General features: G+C 33.3%; 1 protein-coding gene across 10 annotated transcripts in view; it reads right to left on the bottom strand.

The window, feature by feature from the left end:
* Positions 1 to 19,843, bottom strand: part of DLG1 (discs large MAGUK scaffold protein 1) — a 252,742-nt gene that overhangs the window by 103,873 nt on the left and 129,026 nt on the right. For 7 of the 10 annotated variants that reach the window (XM_034999873.1, XM_034999872.1, XM_034999871.1 and 4 more), the window contains 2 exons: positions 14,861 to 14,959; positions 4,236 to 4,289 (listed from right to left, as the gene is read on the bottom strand). In XM_034999873.1, the coding sequence (XP_034855764.1) occupies positions 4,236 to 4,289; positions 14,861 to 14,959 (153 nt within the window). The remainder of the gene's footprint in view (positions 1 to 4,235; positions 4,290 to 14,860; positions 14,960 to 19,843) is intronic. The other 3 variants (XM_034999876.1, XM_034999877.1, XM_034999879.1) reach the window with 1 other exon arrangement.

Here is a 19,843-nt window from a genome sequence, read left to right as displayed (position 1 = left end):
GGCTTCAAAATGCCAAGAGCACATTACCAAAACTACAAATTACTCTGTAGGTATCACTTCATTAAAAGTGAAAAAAACAATGGTGGTGTAATATTTTCAACAGCAGTATGTTTTCCAGCAAAACTACAAAATGGTTGGTTTGCTTAGTTTTCTTTTTATATCTTTACAAAATGTGGCTTCCAATAGGAATAAAATGCTTGCCTAATATATTATTTATATTATTATATAAGGTTTATTACTCTCAATTAGCAGGATGGGGGAGATGTAACGAGAATAAAACTAGAGTAGATTGATCTTTAGGCAAAATGAATATATTATTGACAAAATAATTTTTTCTTCTTTAAAAATATGAGAGTAGATCTAGAATACTTCCTGAGAACAGTCATTGCTAATATTTTCTAGGTTTTGAATTCAGGCCTATCAACAAAATGGGATTGTGTAGAGGATCAAAGCTGGAGCAGAAACCAGAAGTCGACTGGGGCCTGACTGTGAAAGGTCTGGAATGCTGTACTAAGCAATGAGAAATATTCTTGAAAGTTTCAGAGCATCAAATAGGTTTAATAGGTTTTCCAGGAAAGAAGGTATGGTACTTTGGAACAGAAGAAGAGCAACTGGAGAAAAGTAAACTGGTGAAGTTATGGCAGCAGTCTGGGTAAAAGGCACAAATTATAACGGCGTTTAAGAATAGGTGGTAAATTCCTAAATATTTTAAATCCTAACATTCATGGAGAAAAAACCCTACAAAGCTGTAACTAAGAGCAACTAATCTAAAAGAAACCTGACCAGGAAAGAAAATCAGATTATACAATATATGTCTAGGTTAAGTTGTATTCCACTGATCTATCCAGGTTGGGACCACAACTCTGCTGCTTTAATTAATGATGCTTTATGGGTTGTTGTTGTTGTTTTTTTTTTTTTTTGGTGATGCTTTATGTTTTATCATTTGGTAGGGAAATCTCTCACAATTACTCTTATTTTAAATTTTACTTGACTATTCTTGAGTTTTTACCTTTCTATACATCAACACTGTTCAACAGAAGTTTCTGTGATGATAAAATGTTCTATAATCTGTCGGGTCCAATACCGGAGTTACTACGCACATATAGTTACCGAGCACTTGAAATGTGACTAGTGCAACAGAGAAACTAAATTCTAAAATTCTTCCTCTTTCATTTTATCTCATTCCTTTCTCCCTTTCTTCCCTGACCCCCAAACACACTTGCTCTCTTTTCTGGGGCTATAACTCTTATACTATACCAACTTTACAGATTCATCTGGGGAAAATGATGATCTCTACATTATCTTCCCGCTCAGCAGTAAGATCTGTTCTCTGCTTACTGAAGTATTCTTTGAAGCCATCAGCAAAGTTTTATAGTTTTCTTATTACAAACTCTATAATTTCCTGTTAAGCTGATTGCTAGGTATTTCATATTTTTATTGCCAGAGTTAATTGACTTATTTACAATTAGTTGCTGCTAGTATACTGGAATAGCACTTATTAATTTTTAAGTTGTATAAATTTTTTCTTTTTAATACAATTTGTTTTAATTATGGGTACATATATGCCATAAAGAGGCAGAGGAAAATTTATAACACAGATGTCCTCAGTCCCTTACAGGCCCAAAGATTTTATTTTCTCATCAGCCTATACCAATATATCTGAATAGGACAGATGAATCCTATTACATAATCAGTGTAAGGCTTCTCCAAAGGAATATTTAAAAAGAAGCCTAATTTACTAATTTCCTGTTGTTTAGGTTCAATTCAGTAATTCCTTTCTAACTATATATTAATATTGAAAGTCAAGATTTTATCAAGTCATGTGGCTCACAGTTCCTATTAATGCATACTCTCAGACAATTAAAAACTTCAAGTCTATATACCACCACCAGGTAAGAATCTAAAAATAAAAACGTATTGGAAGGAAGAAAATATTCTTCCTAATGAAAAATTCACATAACTAAATACAAAAGTATTAACGTCAAAAAAATTTACTTTTAAGAGTTTACTAAATAATGAATAGCAACATTTAGGTTGATTTAAAAATATTGGGAGTTATCCATTATATTATATATGGAAAAAGTGAAGACATTTTTAGTATGTAAGAAAACTACCAAAGTCAAATTGAATGAATTTTCCTAACCTTCACTATTTGTAGGATGTCTTAAGGAAAAAAAAAGACAAACAGATGAGAATTATTTCAACAAATTACTTCATTTCCATCTATTACTGAACCCAGAAGAACTCAGAATTTTTGTTTTTAACTTTGCCTTCCCTTAATATTTTTCACTATTTAAAAAAAGAGCAGGAATGCACAGAGACAGAATCAACCCCAATGCCAATGAAATTGTATCAATTAATACTAAAAATTGAGTATAATACATCACACTTAATGGTAAAAGACTGAAAGCTTTTTACCATAGATCAGGAACAAGATAAGGATATTTGCTCTTGCCACTTCTATTAAACATTGTAATGGAGGTTCTAGCCAGGGCAATTAGGCAATAAATCCATCCATCCATCCATCCATCCATCCTGATTACAAAAGGAAGAAGTAAAACTATCTCTACTTGCAAATGGCATGATCTTATTTACAAAATTTAAAGGAATCTACACCAAAACATTAGTAAATAAATTCTGTAAGGTTGCAGGACAGAAGATCAAAATCTATTATATTTCTAAATGAATTCCTAAAAATCCATTATATTCTAATACACTAGCAATGAAAAATCCATAAATAAAATTAAGAAAACAATTCCATTTACAACAGCATTAAAAGAATAAAATACTCAGGAATAAATGTTAAACAAAAGAAGTCTAAGACTTGTACACCGAAAATGAAAACAACTAGAGATGTAAACAAATGGAATGCCATCCTGTGTTCATGGATTAGAGACATAATATTGATAAGATGGCAAATACTGCCCATATTTACCTACAGATTCAAATCAATTCCTATCAAAATCCTAGCTGTCTTTTTGTTGCATGCAGAAATTGACAAGCTGATCCTAAAATTCATATAGAAACACAAAGAACCCAGAATAGCCAAAACAAACTTAATAAGTTGCAGGACTTACACTTTCTGATTTCAAATATTACAAAGTTACAGTAATTAATACTATGTGGTACTGGCATTTGGATACACATATAGATCACTAGTAGAGAATTAAGAATCCAGAATAAACCCATGTATTTATTTTTATTTTTTAGAGAAACAGAGAGAGTATGCATACAAGCAGTCAGGGGGGAGGTACAGAGAAAGAATCTTAAGTATGCTCCACAAGGAAAACCAGGGAAACACAGGGCTCTATCTTAATGACCTTGAGATCATGACCTGAGCCAAAATCAAGAGTTGGATGCTTAACTGACTGAACCACCCAGGTGCTCCAACCCATGTATTTATAACTAACTGGTTTCCTACAAGATGTCAAGACCATTCAATGTAGAAAGAATAGTCTTTTCAACAAATGGTGATGGGACAGGACAACTGGTACCCACATGCAAAAGAATGAAGCTGGACCCTTACCTCCCACAACATACAAAATGAACTCAAAATGGATCAAAGACCTAAGTATAAGAGCTAAAACTATAAAACTCTTAGAAGAAAACCTAAGGGTCCTCATGACCTTGGTTTAGGCAATGTTTTAAAATACACACTGAAATCAACTACATTTCAAAAGTGGGGGAAAAAGGACTTTTACAGTCTATAAAATTATGTATCATTTGAAAAAAAAATTTTCCTTTGGAGTAAAAAATGTTGGATTAGATTCTGCTGTTCTGGCTGCTTATCTTTAAGGGCTTTTTAACAAAGTTAAGTTTATAGAGAAGCACTACTCTATTTAGTATTAAGTTATAACTATTTTAATATTTGAAAGTACATATAAACCTGGGTACTAAAAATCTAGTCACTCAACTAGATTTCTAAAATGACTGAATATATAGCACTGTGTAAGTGACCACTGATCAGCGATAGCCTTTAGTGAAAATTAATAATTTTAATTTAAAAATAAACCATAAATTTCTATTTCAACATTTCTGCTTTACATAAATATGGGGGAAAAAAAATAACCAAAAAGAGACAGTATTGCTTCACGTACTTTAGCAATTACAGATCAGTGAAAGAACATCATAAGTACAATGTATTAAAGAAAATGAAGCTGTGATCTTTGTGTATGTATCAAAAACTGAACAGGAAAAGCAGAATTACTTAAATGTGTGGAGGAAATTGAACTTACATAAGTTGACGTTTCCAAGCTATCTGTGTTGACCAGTACTGGAGGAGGATTTGCCTTTAAGAAAAGAATTGTAAATGTGTTAGCTTAACAGGACAATTTATACATTCCGTATCAATATTCACAAATGTTAGAAGCAAATGAAAGATTTGCGATTTCTTAAATTATTTTATATGAGCTTTCCATATGTTAATCAATGAATCCAGTTTCCCGCACCAGATGAAAAGAATTAAGTATAAACAGTTAAATTTAATTTGCTTTTGAGAAATAAATTATTTCTGCTAAAACAGACATAATTAAGATTTGTAAAGAAGTTTACCAGCCTTCTTAAAAAATCCACAAATATGCTTTGCATAAGAACTCTTCCAAAGTTGCTTAGAAATCATTAGCTTTTCTATTCCCAAGGATACCATGAAGATTCCAATCTATTATCACCCAGAAAACAATTCTATTTTCAGTTGCAATTTTGCTTTCCACCTGTTATTCTAGACAACTCACAGAATAACAACAGTCAAAAAACTAAAACGAAAACAACAACAAAAAACCCAAGTAGAATAACATATGTCTGATTAAGTATGGACTGAAAGAAGCTTGGTTTTCTGGTTAAGCTGGAAAGTAATTATTATGTAGATGAAATTTAAAGAGTAAAATGCAATAAATTTAAAGAGTAATTTAAAGAGTAAAATGCAATAAATAAGAAATGAAAAACATATCAGAACATATTACAAACATACCAGAAAAAACTGACATAATCCCCTTCAAAATTCTTTCTCCTGCATATTTAAGAGTATAAAAGTACCATTTCAAATGACATTTTCTTAGAATCCAAAAAACGACTATCCTTTAAACAAATTTTAGGAGGTATGTTTATAAACATTAATAATTCTGCTATTCCAATTAACTAAAGAATTAAACAAAAACTGTATGAAAGAAACATTATACACAAAATAGCCAGCCATTTTCTTCCAAGTGTATGGGTTTTTCTAAAAGGTTCAAATGTTTTACACTATTTTTAGCAAAGTACTAGATCTGGATGATATGATAAAATGCTTATAAAGACAACACAGCTGCATGGTTAAATAATTATATAATATGCATTTAGGCTACATCAAGTAGCAGGTTAAAAATGAGAATACTTTATTATATATAAACATGACATTAACTATTTTATATGCAGGTCCTACCTTTGAATGTAATAATCTATCTTCAAATGATTTAGTGAAAAACCAAACCTAATAAATACAAATACTATTTGTTTTTAAAAATTTTTTATTTAAATTCATGAATCAACATGATACAAATACTATCTGTATGATTGTTATTTAAATAAACTCGTCAACTTACAGACATTTGAGATTTTATGAATATCTGAAATTATCCAATTACCTATAGAGATCACTAAAATTGGTAATACTTCATCGAAAAAATTAACGGCACAACTTCACTGTATTTTGTTTAAGCAATTACAGAGGATGGCAAGAAAGAAAAGGGTACTTAAAGTTACAAAAGAAGTTACGTTCTTCAAAAATTATGGCAACAAAACCTTTTGGTTCCCTCTGCCCATTTATTACCAAACATACAGCGAAAAAAGTTGTTTTGTATCATCATCATTGTACAGAAGTTATCTTTTGATTCTAGTCATATAAAAAGTCTATTTGATATTGAAATATATACAAACAAAATGATATAAAGTATTAAATTTACTTCAAAATAAAATAATGACAATGAGGTCAGGAACAGGAGGGATTATCGATCATATGAGAGCACATGGGTTTATGATTGTTGTAGTTCAGTGATGAGTATACGTGAGAGTTCACTGTACTATTCCCTCTACATATAAGGAAGGTATGTTTATAAACACTAATAATTCTGCTATTCCAATTAACATTTTTTAATAAAAAGTAAAGCAAAAAAATTATAGAGTCAACTGCTCAGTTTGTAGGAGGTTAATAACTAAGGCAGTTGTAAATACTATAGGTTAGAGTTGCTATTAAGATATTAGCATTCACACTATAAAGTTGATTTCAATTTTGAAGTTCAGTTCAGAATAAAAAAATACAGACTAGTGAAATAATTTGTAATAATTTGTTCTTTGACTTAAAGAACAAAATAATATATGCACAATAAGTTATTTTTAGATGTATCTTTAGAATTAACATGAGTGAATGATTATACTTGAAGGGAAATGATGGTAATAAAGAACATGAAATTGGACAAAAAACAAGAGTGTTCACATTGAGGATTAAGCAAGAATTTCAACCAAAAGTAATGTCAGGATAAGAAAACCTAGCTATTTTAGAAAGAAAGATCAAAAAAGATGGTCTCAATTGAGTAAGAGCCTATATAAAGGAAGCTCAAGCGGCATGACCTAACGGCCTCCAGTTTAGCTGCCTAAAATAAAGATAAAAATATTTAAGACTGTGTTAGCAGGTATAGAATTAAAACATTTAACTTGGAATAAACTATATTTTTACTTAGTAACTTGAGATTTTCTAAATTCTTGTGTTACAAAATACAGAAATCGTATCTAACAAAATAGTAATACTCCCTAGCTCTCCAATTTGGAGGAGGTAGGAATGGAAAACAAATGGGTAGGACAATTTGAATGGGTTGGGAGGGTACGATACACAATTCAGAAGGACACAATATCCTAGCAACAGAGCTAAAGAACAGGGTACTTCTAAAGGAAGAAATGCAGAAAAATTTGGTCACAGAAAGCACATACCTTATTTTTTTTTAAAGTTTATTTATTTATTTGACACAGAGAACGAGAGGGAACACAAGCAGGGGGAGTGGGAGAGGGAGAAGCAGGCTTCCCACTGAGCAGGGAGCCCGAGGCAGGGCTTGATCCCAATACCCTGGGATCATGACCTGAGCTGAAGGCAGATGCTTAACGACTGAGCCACCCAGGTGCCCCAAAAGCACATACTTTAAAATAGCTGAGGTAAAGAGCGCTAAAATCAGAAATGATAGCAAATCTGGCTAGTTTAAGACCTTGGGATCTGTAACCCGGCCAGTGGGTAGCAGAACAGGTGACATGAAATTATCAGCTTTACTTAGGAGTTAATCAAACAACAACAAGACTTGAGAAGAATCTACTTGAAAGTTATTTCAAATGAAGAAACCCCTTCCCCTGCACCTTGCTTCAAGTGATACTTATTAAAAGACTTGGTTCTAGTGCTGTCTCTATCTCACTCTACCATCTAGTAACTCTGACTATACAGGTAAGTCACAAGTGTTATTTTAACTCATTTACTCCATCTATAAAGAGATAACAACACATGCCTTTACCCAAGAGGACTATGTGAGGATACAGTAAAATACAAAGGAAAATTTACTGTAAACCATAGAAACCTACTGTTAACCTATTATCAGTATATATTAGTATACTATAATCTAATATACCATTGCCTATGTTTCAACTAGGACAATAATGAAATCCTACAATACAATTAGAGATGGGGGTAGGGGTTAGTAAAGGGACAGGGATATTCTAAAAAAGAGGAACTAGCAAACCCCTAAAGAATCTGACCAAGTATCAATAACAAGACTTAAGAAACGTAATTTTGCCATGCAACTTTTAGTATTCCATTTCATTAATAATGGGTTTCACATTAGCACGTGTGCTAACACATTGCAGCATCCTTATACAGAAAGCAATATTACATTTAAAAAAACCCTTAAAGTAATTCTAAAATCCAGTTATTTAAAAACAGGTCAAAATTAGGAGTTTAGAAAACACTTTAATGCTGTGCATTGTATTCTCCTTTTACAATTTATCAAAGTTTCATTACGTTATTTAATGTCTTTCTTCTTCTCCCCTACTAAATTATAAACAAGTGTTTTTCATATGAAGAACTCACAACCTCCAGAGAACACATCTTGGATTCTAATTTGAGACACACTGCATTAAAAGTTCAATGCTATCACTCAGGGGATCAATGTAAGTTACAGTGTATGTAAAAACAAATAGGATGGATTCTGGGAAGATGGCAGAATAGGAAGCACCACAAATTTGTCACCCAGACAGTGACTGCACTGGCAGAATCTATGTTATGTAACTATTTTGGAATTCTCTTGAATTCCAGAGTGGTCTACTGAAGGCCTGTGACTTCCAGGGGAAGTACTGGATGGTACACTGTGGTTAATTCAGTCAATTTCAGCTCTTAGCACAGTAGCAGCTATCTATCTCCCACCCCTCTGCCCTGTAACAACTAGTTGGGCAAGTGTTCCTGGAGCAGCTGGCGCAAAAAATGCACAAGCCGGGGGGGGGGGGGGGGGGAAAAAAACAAAAACAGACAAACAAACAAACAAAAACTATCCTCCATTAATATAGGGGATCTGTGCTCTGATTGCTAATTGCTGCTTCTGATCACAGGGGTGCAGACAAAGAGGCAGTGGCCATTACTGAACTGCCCCTAATTGATACAAGTCTCTCTCCCCCTCTGGCTGAAGGGACTCCAGAGGATTTAAAGGGCCAGCATCTCCTCCCACCATTTCATTTTTCTTTTTCTCCCCTTTTGAGAGCCAGACGCTGAAACTTAGGACATTCAAAGGCAGCCATATATACAAGGGAAATTAGAATGTTACTGTGCATGCCCCAAAAAAAGACCTGAGGAAGACCTTAAGTTTATATTGCAGACTGTTTCTTGGCACAGAGATAACCTACAACAATTAAAAAAATCCCAAAACAACAACAACAACAAAATAAAAACAAAAAACAGCAAACCTTAGGAAGGGAGGAAAATCTGATTTCCAGAGTTACAGCATCATAAGAGTCAAACGTCCAGTTTTCAGCAAAGAAATCAAAAGGCATGCAAAGAAACAGTAAAGTGTGGTCCATTCAAAGGAAAAGAGGAAGGGAGGAAGGGAGGGAGGGAGGGAGGAAGGAAGGGCCGGCCTTTAAAAAAGCTGGTGCCAGTTCTACTACACAAAGACTTTGAAACAACTGTATTAAAGATGTTCAAAGAACTAAAAGAGAAGGTGGACAAAGAAAATGAAAAAAATGGGAAAATTATAAAAGATAAAAGAAAAATCTATAAAAGATAGAAAACCTAGAAGAAAATCAAAAGGAAATTCTGGAGCAGAAAAGTTCAATAAATGAAATGAAAAATTCAATAGAGCAATTCAGAGGCAGATTTGAGCAAGCAGAGGAATTAACAAACTTGAAGAAAGGACAATGGAAATTATTAAGTCTGAGAAAAGAGAGAAAAAGAACTAAAGAAAATGACCAGACAATAAGGGACCTTGGGTCACCATGAAGCAGACCAACACACACATCACGGGAGTCCCAGAAGAGGAGAGATCAAGGAGCAGAGAAAATATCTGAAGAAATAATGACCAAAACATTCCCAAATTTGATGATAACAACAAACAACAACAACAACACATGAATACAAACATCCAAGCTCAATAAACTCATGGCAGAATGAACTCAAAGAGAGTCACACTGGGACACACTGTAATCAAACTGTTGAAAGACAAAGACACAGAATTTTGAGCGCAGCAAGAAAAAAGTGACTCACTATATACAAGGGATCTTTAATAAGATTATCAACAGGTTTTTCATGAGAAATTCTGGAAGTGAGAAGGCAGTGGGCCAATATATTTAAAGCACTAGAAGAAAAAAAAAAAACCCTCTGTCAACCAAGAATCCTGTATCTGGCAAAACTGTTCCTCAAGTGTGAGGGAGGCATCAAGATATTCCCAGATAAACAAAAGTGGGTGGGGGGGTGGGGAGGTTCATTACCAGTACAGCTGCCCTGAAAAAAAATTCTTTGCTAAAGAGAGTCTTGCAGGTTGAAAGGACACCAGAGAGTAACACAAGTTGTTTGAAGAAATAAAGATCTCAGTAAAGATAAATACAAGGGCAATTAAAAAAGCTAGTATTACTGTAACAATTTTAACATCACTTTTTATTTTCTACATATTCTTTTTTTTTTAAAGATTTTTTATTTATTTATTCATAAGAGACAGAGAGAAAGAGAGAGAGAGAGAGAAGCAGGCTCCCAAGGAGCAGGGAGCCCAATGCGGAACTCGATCCCAGGACCCTGGGATCATAACCTGAGCCGAAGGCAGACGCTTAACCATCTGAGCCACCCAGGCGCCCTCTACATATTCTTAAAGGAAATGTTATCAGTCTTTCACCACTGAGCACAATGTTTGCACTGAGTTTTTCACATATGAAAGATGAAAAGAGTTCTGTAGATGGATGACAGTGATGGTTGCACAACAGTATGAATGTACTTAATATCACTGATATGTAGGGGCGCCTGGATGGCTCAACTGGGTAAGTGTCTGCCTTCAGCTCAGGTCATGATCCTGGGGTCCTGGGATGGAGCCCTGCATCGGGCTCCCTGCTTGGTGGGGAGCCTGCTTCTCCCTCTGCTTTCTGCCACTTCCCCTGCTTGTCTTCTCTCTCTCGCTCACTCTCTCAAATAAATAAAGAAAATCTTAAAAAAAAAATACCACTGATATGTAAACTTAAAAATGGTTGTAAAATGGTAAATTTTTACATTATGTGTATTTTACCACAGCTAAAAAAAATTGGAAAAAATATATGACCTCTAATTATGCAAGTGCATCAAAGGCAAATTGAAATATATTCTACAAAATAACTAGCTTGCTTTCTTCTAAAATGCCACATTCATGAAAGACAGGCAGTGGGGCTACTCCAGATTACAGGAGACTAAAGTGTCATGAAGGCAATGTGAAATCTTGGACTGGCCAAAGGACCTATTTTTGTTTTTCCTATAAAGAACATTATTGGGGCAATTGGCAAAATATAATTAATGTCTGCAGATTAATCTGATACTAGTCTTATGTTACTGTTCATTTTCTGATGTAGCTCATGTACTGTGGTAATATTTTTGTTCTTAGGAAAAAATATTTAGTGTTACAAAATCTTTGTATTTGGAGGTAAAAGCGACATGAGGGAAACTTCTTTTGAAATGATTCATAAAAAATAATATAATTATATAGGAAGAGAAATGATAAAGTAAATACGGTAGGTAAAAATGTTAAGAATTGGGGGATCTGGGCAAAGGTCTATGGGAATTCACTGCACTATTATTACTGAAACTTTCTTAAGTCTGAAATTACTTGAAAATGTAAAACAAACTCAAAATACAAATAGAATAAGGGCACTGCAGTCAGATATTAGTGGGTGGTTAAAAAGGCTCATCAAGGTAACTCGAAGTATGCTCTTCTGTTTAAGATTACCAGTAAAATGAAAATATATCAAGTCATACTTTAGACTATACTAATGATCAAATGATTTGAGATTAAATGCTCAGATGTTTTGTGAAACTTGAATGGTCCAAAAGCAATAAAAAATGGTCTACACTGGCTGTACCTCTTATGTAACTACTCTCATGTCATGTGGGAATTGTTAACTTGTCTCTTGCATGGACAGTAGGTTCCTAGAGGACAAGGACAATGTTATATTCATCTTAGTTAATGACATGATTGGAACAATAATAAAAAATCGAATGAACACCAATCCCTCCAAAGCACATATGTATGTACAAAGAATTTTACACAAATTATAGTTATAAAGCATTTTTAAAATATCTTAATTACATGACAGATCCCTACAATTGGTAGAAATAGAGTCTAAAGCATCTGGTTTTAAAGCAGAGTATTTACTCTAGGGTGGAAAAAAGACATTTAATAGGTCAGTATCTGTGTGGAGAACTGGGGCTATGAGAAGCTGAAGTCATTTCTCCACTATCACACAGCCAGAAAAGGGTGAGGCTAGGAAGTGGTAGTCAGGTCTCACTATAAAATCTGTGCTCTTCATGCAACTTCAAGCAGCCATTCATTATGCCTTTTTCTGTACCGCTGTGAAAAAGCATAATAATTCCTACTGTGGAAAGCTTTCAAAAATTTAAAAGATCAGTATAAAAGTACTCTGAAAAGTACAAAACTTCTACAATTAGACTATACACACACACACACACACACACACAGTCTATAATTAGGCTTTCTGTCTCTCTATCTAACTTGCCTAATCCTCAACCTCATCTTAAAGTAGTCAGGGAGGCATTATCCCCCATTTTAATAGATGAAGGGAGTATAAAATGTAGAGGTTAACTAACTTGTTTGAATTGCAAAGGTAGGACTAGACTCCAAATCTTACGTCTTCTACTTCTATTTCTATTACATCCTGATGCATCTAAAATGTAAAGTAGTAGATATTTAGAAGAAAAATTATTTCCATTTAAAATGTTAAAATTGGGTTATAGATTAAGTATAGCTTCCAAATGTATTTGAGGACATTTTAATCACTTACAACTAATTTCTATAATGTCCATATTATACTTGATTAATCAGGAACACACGTAACTGATTCTGGAAAAATGAGGCACACCTATAGGCTTTTCACATTATACAACATACATGATTAATCTACCTTACATGGACTTTCATAGTGTATTTAAAACTTAAAATGAGGCAAAGTAGAATAAATAAGCCTTCTCTTGTGCACATTATCCTCATTTGTTTTTCTAATTTGTTCCCTGGTTTACTGTCTCAAAGAAATATGAGATAACACTAATAATATGAACAGCCAAGATTATGTGCCAGCTGCACGTCCATTATTATTTCTTCAACAACATCTCAAGCTAGTACTACTATCATCTTCAGTGTTAACAGATGAGTAAACAGAAGCGGAAACTGCTCAGAATTACACAGCTGGTAAAGTGGTAGGACTGGAATTCCAAACCTGATCAATCTGCCTCTAAGATGTATCATTTATAACGAAAAGGCTATGTAGTATCTCAACAATTTCCAAATATAGTGTGATGTTGTTAGGGACACTTGGAATAAGTAAGTCAGAGGTCTTTGAGCAGGAAAGGACAGGTTCCTTATGGAATATAAGAACAGAAACTACTAAAAAATTTCAAAGGATTTTAGGAAACTATTTTAACATCAAAAGATGAATTGAAGTGACAAGAGTAAAATAAACTTCTAAATCCCCTACTTTAAAAAAATACTGTATTACTAAATCCTAGATGCTTGAAGAGATGTTATATTATTACAATATTACAATAACACATAGGCTGCTTACTTAGAATTATATTTTATTTATAAATTCAATTTCTTCTCTGCAACACAGAGAAAAAATCCATCTGGACTATCTATTCAATCATTTACAATGATTTAACTTTTAATGATTTTCATAAAGGGTAAAAGATTATGTAGGAGTAGTAACATAATAACACAGACTGAAGTCTTAATGTAGTATCTGTAATTTCCCCTAGAATCCTGTTTTGTATTGATTTTCATTTTTTAGGAGAGGGGAAGGGCACTGAGACAAGTAATCACAATTGATATCCCATTTTAATTCCAGTGGAACTTACACAGTAAGCATACAATTTTTATCTAGATTTTATGCACAGATCAGTAATAGTAAAAATAGCTAAAGATGCATTTATTTATACTTTAAATGAGATTGAGATTGTTTACAACAGAGATCTGAGTTATTATATGCAATAATACTATCATTATTTTCACTTTGGATGACTTAGTTGATAGGGTAGTTAATGTCTTAATAAGTCATCCCTTGGAACTACTGAAGCTCTGAAGCTAAAAATGTTCAGATTCTCTAACATTTGTCTAGCATTTCATTTTATTTTTTAACTGTCACATGTTACCTTTTTATTTTCAAATTTTTACTTAAACTCTAGTCAGTTAACATACAGTACAATGTTGGTTTCAGGAGTAAAATTCAGTGATTCATCACTTACATACAATATCCAGTGCTTATCATAACAAATGCTATCCTTAATACCCATTACCCATCTAGCCCATCCCCCCACCAGCCTTAAGTTTGTTCTCTAAGAATCTCTTATGGTTTGTTTCCCTCTCTTTCCCACCCCCATATGTTCATCTGTTTTGCTTCTTAAATTCCACATCTGAGTGAAATCATATGGTATTTGTCTTTCTCTGACTTATTTTGCTTAGCATAATACACTAGCTCCAACCACGTTGTTGCAAATGGCAAGATTTCATTCTTTTTGATGGCTGAGTAATATTCCATTGTGTGTGTGTATACGCACACATTACCCTTTTAAAAATAAACTTTTATTAGAATAATTTCAGATTTACAGAAAAGTTGCAGAGGTAGCACGAAGAGTTCCCATATACTTTACATGCACGGGCTCTTTTTTAACTAATAAATGTGCATGTTATCTAACCAAATGATAGAAAAAGAAATTATTTCCAAAGAAGATAAATATATATTGGGAAACAAAAAGTTATATGAATGACACATCCTGTATGAGGATAATGATTTTTATTATCTTTAGAAAATAAAAGTTCCTAAAGCAAATAAAAACTGGTTCAAACAGATTTATAAGTACAAAATACATGATAACAAGTCTAAGGAGGTTCAATATGATGAAGTTTAGAATATGCCCTATTTCATAGTTAACCTAAAAAAATGGCACATATTGAACCTGTTTTATATTAAATCCCAAATATTTAATTCCCTAAAAACACCAGCTGAAGTCCAAAGTGAATTACTAAGTCTAACAGGGAAATAATTAAAACAGTTTGAAAAGAATACAAATGAAACATTAAAAGCAAATGAAATTTTTATAAAGAAAAAAGAAACTAATAAAAACCTGTGGTATGGTGGGTAGGATGACAGTATTCTCAGCAGGGACTGGCAGGACAGGGATCACAGGGACAGTGGGAGAAGAGGGAGGTACAGCTTCTGTTGGCTAAAAATCATCAACGACAAAAGATCAGGAAAAATATCAAAATAAAACAAAAACAACAGAAAATTTTGTCATAAATTATAGTTTTCAGAAATAATGGAGAAACAGGTAAAATATTAATATGTTACTTCAATTTAAATGAGGAAATGCGCTCCAGAAATTATTTTAGAAATCATTACGCCACTAATAATTTTAATAACTGTAATTAAAATGAGTGACTACTTTTTAGAAGTTTCAATGAAAATAATAAAAGACAATGACTTAGAATTTTCCTCCTCTAGGAGACAAAACACTCACTTCAAAGACTACAAAGTATTTTTCCAGCATTCAGAATATTATTTGACTACTTTCCTCCTTGCATTCCAGGAGTCAAAAGCAATTTTAGTAGCCCATCAGGCAGGCAACTGGGGCTTAGAAATTCACAAAAGATTCAAAGGACTTAAAAATTGAATCTGTATCACTTTTTAAAATCTATGCTATTGACCTCTACTATCAAGAACTGTAATAACCTGCCTTAAAGTTGCCTTTAAAGGGGCATCTGGGTGGCGCAATCAGTTAAGCGCCGACTCTTGGTTTTGGCTCAGGTGGTGATCTCAGTGTTGTGGGATCAAGCCCAGCGCTCAGCACCGAGCCTACTTAAGTTTCTCCCTCCCTCTCCCTTTGTCCCCCTCCCCCTGTGCCCTCACTCTGTCTCTCAAATAAATAAATCTTTTAAAACAATTACCTTTAAAATCATTAATTCAACTAACATTCTTTGAATAACTATTATGTGCCAGACATATTCTGGAAAAAAATTAAAAAAAGAACTCTAGTGACATAAACTAAGAGGCTTTGATATTTACACTCAATTACTCTATCTGGCTTGATTCAGTTATTTTTACAAAGATGTAAATGTAAAACAAGAGGTGTTTCGTAACTTGTCCTAATCCTTGTAAACTGTATTCATAAACATTTATTATACCAGTAACATATTCTAGTGTATAAGAAAAACATTAAAATCAAATTGGTAACAGGACAAGGTGCATTAAAGGAGACTTAAAACAGGAAGAACAAATTTGCTGAAATCAAAGCTATGCTTTTCCTAACAGAGAAATACAAAATAAAACTATAATGTTGACCTTCTTCGTCTATTAAATCAGTCAATCAAAATTTGTCAAAAATGTATGGATTCTCTTCAACAATGGTTCTGGGACAAATGGATATCCACATGCAAAAAAATGAAGTTATATCACTCACATCATATACAAAAATTAATGAGAAATTAATCAACAACTGAAATATAAATACTAGAACTCATAAAACCAGAAAACATAGCGGTAAATCTTCATGACCCTGGATTTGACAGTGGATTCTTAAATATATCAAAAGTATAAGTGAGGGGGCGCCTGGGTGGCTTAGTCAGTTAAGCATCTGCCTTTGGCTCAGGTCATGATCCCAGGGTGCTGGCATCATGCCCCGCATTGGGCTCCTTGCTCAGTGGGAAGCCTGCTTCTCCCTCTCCCTCTGCCTGCCACTCTGCCTACTTGTGATTCCTCTTTCTGTGTCAAATAAATAAAATCTTAAAAAAAAAAAAAAGTAAAAGTGACAAAAATAAATGAACTGGACTTCATCAGAATGAAAGTATTTTGTACACCAAAGGATATTATCAAGAAAGTACAAAGACAACCTACAAAATGGGAGTAAATGTTTGCAAGTTATACATCTGATAAGGGTTTAATAGCCAGAATATATAAAGAACTCTTACAACTCAACAACAAAAAGACAATTAAAAAATGGGCAAAGGACTTGAGTGGTCATTTCTCCAAAAGGAGATATACAAATGGCCAATTAGCACATGAAAAGATACTCAACAAATTATTATTCATTAGAGAAATGCAAATCAAAGCTACAACAATATATCACTTCACACCTACTAGGAGGCTGTAATAAAAAAAGAAAAACAAAAACAGAAATAAACAAGTGTTGGTGAGGATGTGCAGAAACTGAAATCCCCAAAAACTGTTGGTAGGGATGGAAAATGGTGTAAGTTGCTGTGGAAAACAGTTTGATGGTTCTTCAAAAAAGCAAACCATAGTAACCATATGACCCAGCAATTCTACTTCTAAGTATACATACTCAAAAGAACTGAAAACAGGGACTTGCATACTTTACATCACAACATTCAGGATGCATTATTCACAACAGCCAAAACGGTGGAAACAATTGAAGTGTCCCATCAGCAGACAAATGGATAAACAAAATGTGGTGTGTGTATGTATATATATATGTATATATACATATATACATATAATGAATAGTATTCGGCCATAAAGAGGAATGAAATTCTGACACATGGTATAACACGGATGTATACTGAAAACATTATGTTTTCAAGTGATATAACAAAAGACACAGGAGTTAGCTTGAAGGGTTTTCATCAGTCACAATAAAGATAACAATGGCATACACTGAAATAAAAACAGGATTTGAGATTCAAAATAAAGATAACAATGGCATACACTGAATAAAAACAGGATTCCAAGAGTCCATATTGATTTAATAATTATAAAAACAAATGAAAAGAAGAGAAAGCATTTCCTTATAGTAGAATGCCAACTAAAAGATGTAGAAGAAATTCTGGAATTATAAAATCATCACTTGGCAACCATCATAGAAATAATACATTCAAAAAAACATCAATGGATGTAAAAATTCCACTGCTGCTGAATGAACCTTCCATTTCATTCCAGTAGATGAAAGTTTAAATAGGGCACATGGACCCACTCAAGTGGGTCTTAAAAACATTTATTAATTACAGTGAAGAAATCTAGCAGATACTATCTTAATCAAAGTTAACATTACCAAGGATAGGACAAATCAAAATCATGCTACCTGATAGGATATAATAAGAACCTATCACTTCTGAGAAATTCCAGTCGAAGATGCATAACTTAAATCCAATCACCAAACATCAGACAAACCCAAATGGACTGATACTACAAAATAACTGCTGCAGTCATCCAAAGTATCAAAGAAAAAAAGTCAAAGTTTATCATTATTTTTAAATAACTTCATTTTTTTAACAGCTTTATTGAGGTATAACTGATATATAAAAAACTTTACCTATTTAATGTAAACAACTTTGTGAGTTTGGAACATATGCATGAACCTGTGAAACCATCACCACAATTAAGGTAACATATCTATCACCTCTAAAGTTTCCTTATGCCTCTTAAATAGGGTCAGATATTAGCTGATCAATAATCTACTTTAACATAAAAATAAGACAGAGCTAAATGCTTATGTCAAATTTCAAGGTCAAGCACAAAAATTTCCTCCACTAGGCAGCTGCTCTCCAAAACCCTTTATGATAAACTATAAATCCTTTAATATTACATTTAAACATCACTGTAACCTTGGCTCTAAGCCTCTTCTAAAATCTACCTCCTTTAGATAAGGATCTGAATACCATTTTTAAAAAATCCTAGAACAACTTACACCATTTTAATCCACCCCACTCTCTATAGGGCAGTGAACAAGTACTTTGAAAAAGAACATATGCTTCTGCCAGTTTCTTAAGAAAGGCAAATCCTTTTGAGAAAGTCTTCAAAAACAACAAGTAATGTATCAATACATACAATTTCCTAGCCACAGCTGATAATCAATTCAGGTAACAAAGAATTATAGAACAACGAAGTAATTCATTTAGTTCATCTGAAACAAAAATATAGCCCTAAACAAATAATAGGTAATCAAAGGAAGGCTGAGTGATGCGGAACAGCATAGATGTTAGATCTGATAATAGAGTAAAATAAAAAGGTAAGAGGATATCTTAAGCGCAGGATTTAGAGCAGGGTAAAATTCTGGGGAGTTGTAGAAGATTCTAAATTGGAAAATGTCACGCTTTAGATTCTAATGTAAACAATGAGGTAGCAAAATACAGTAACCATTATATTTGGGTTATTACAGAAAAGGGGAAATTCAGCATAAGCATTTTAAACCTGAAAAATCTTATATATATATTTCATTAGACAGTGGTAACTATTATACCATCATCCTTTTCCTGCTCCATTTGTATCACTCAATAAGATCAGCTCCAAAGAGTTTTCTTTTTAAATCATGACCATGTGACTAACAACAGTCTCAGTTGTTTCTATCCATAGCAACACCATGGAATCATTAGCCTCTGAGGCTGCCTTTAGAGACTTGTTTCCATGACAACAGAGGCTATAATATTAACAGTGTCTCAAAGAACATTGCATAAAATTGTAAATTCCTGTACAATAATTGGATTGTACATAATTTAAAAGTACTTTTTCTATGGCAGTATGAAATTGACAGCTTTTGGGAAAATGTTTTAGCATCATTTTTAGAGATTCTTATTAAATTTTTTCATAGTTTTACATTTTAAATTCAATGTAAGATCTTAAAATTATGAAATCAGCTTTTAAAATGTAACAGATTTTCATTAAAGTGGTCTGAAGCCTTATTAGGTACAGCCACGTGCATAATGTATAGTGTACATCAACATTTATGACTATGCACCGCCCTCTTTCATTGCCATTCATGCAATAAATGCCCCTGGCCTCTTCCTTAAGAAGGTAAATACTCCTGAAAAACTCTTCATAAACCAGTAACATATCAACACACACAATTTCCTAGCCACAGCTGATCATCAATCCAGCCGTAGCAACCAGTTCAGTATACGTTCAGGAATGTATACTGAGTGAGCCCACATTTATTAAATTGCATTCTGCTTAAAATAGCTCAAGTGTTTCTTATGTATGCATATGAATACTGACTGATACAGGAAGAATCAGAAAGGACAATTAGGCTGCTGTAATAATCCAGATTCCTGAGAGGTGGCTTGGTGAAAATGGACATGAGTAGTCAAATCAAGATAGATTT

The sequence above is a fragment of the Mirounga leonina genome, unplaced genomic scaffold (genome assembly GCF_011800145.1).
Source record: "Mirounga leonina isolate KUSES-001 unplaced genomic scaffold, KU_Mleo_1.0 Mir_115, whole genome shotgun sequence".
NCBI classification, from domain to species: domain Eukaryota; kingdom Metazoa; phylum Chordata; class Mammalia; order Carnivora; family Phocidae; genus Mirounga; species Mirounga leonina.
Note: the sequence above shows the minus strand (reverse complement) of the source record. Positions and strands in the feature narration are given on the sequence as shown.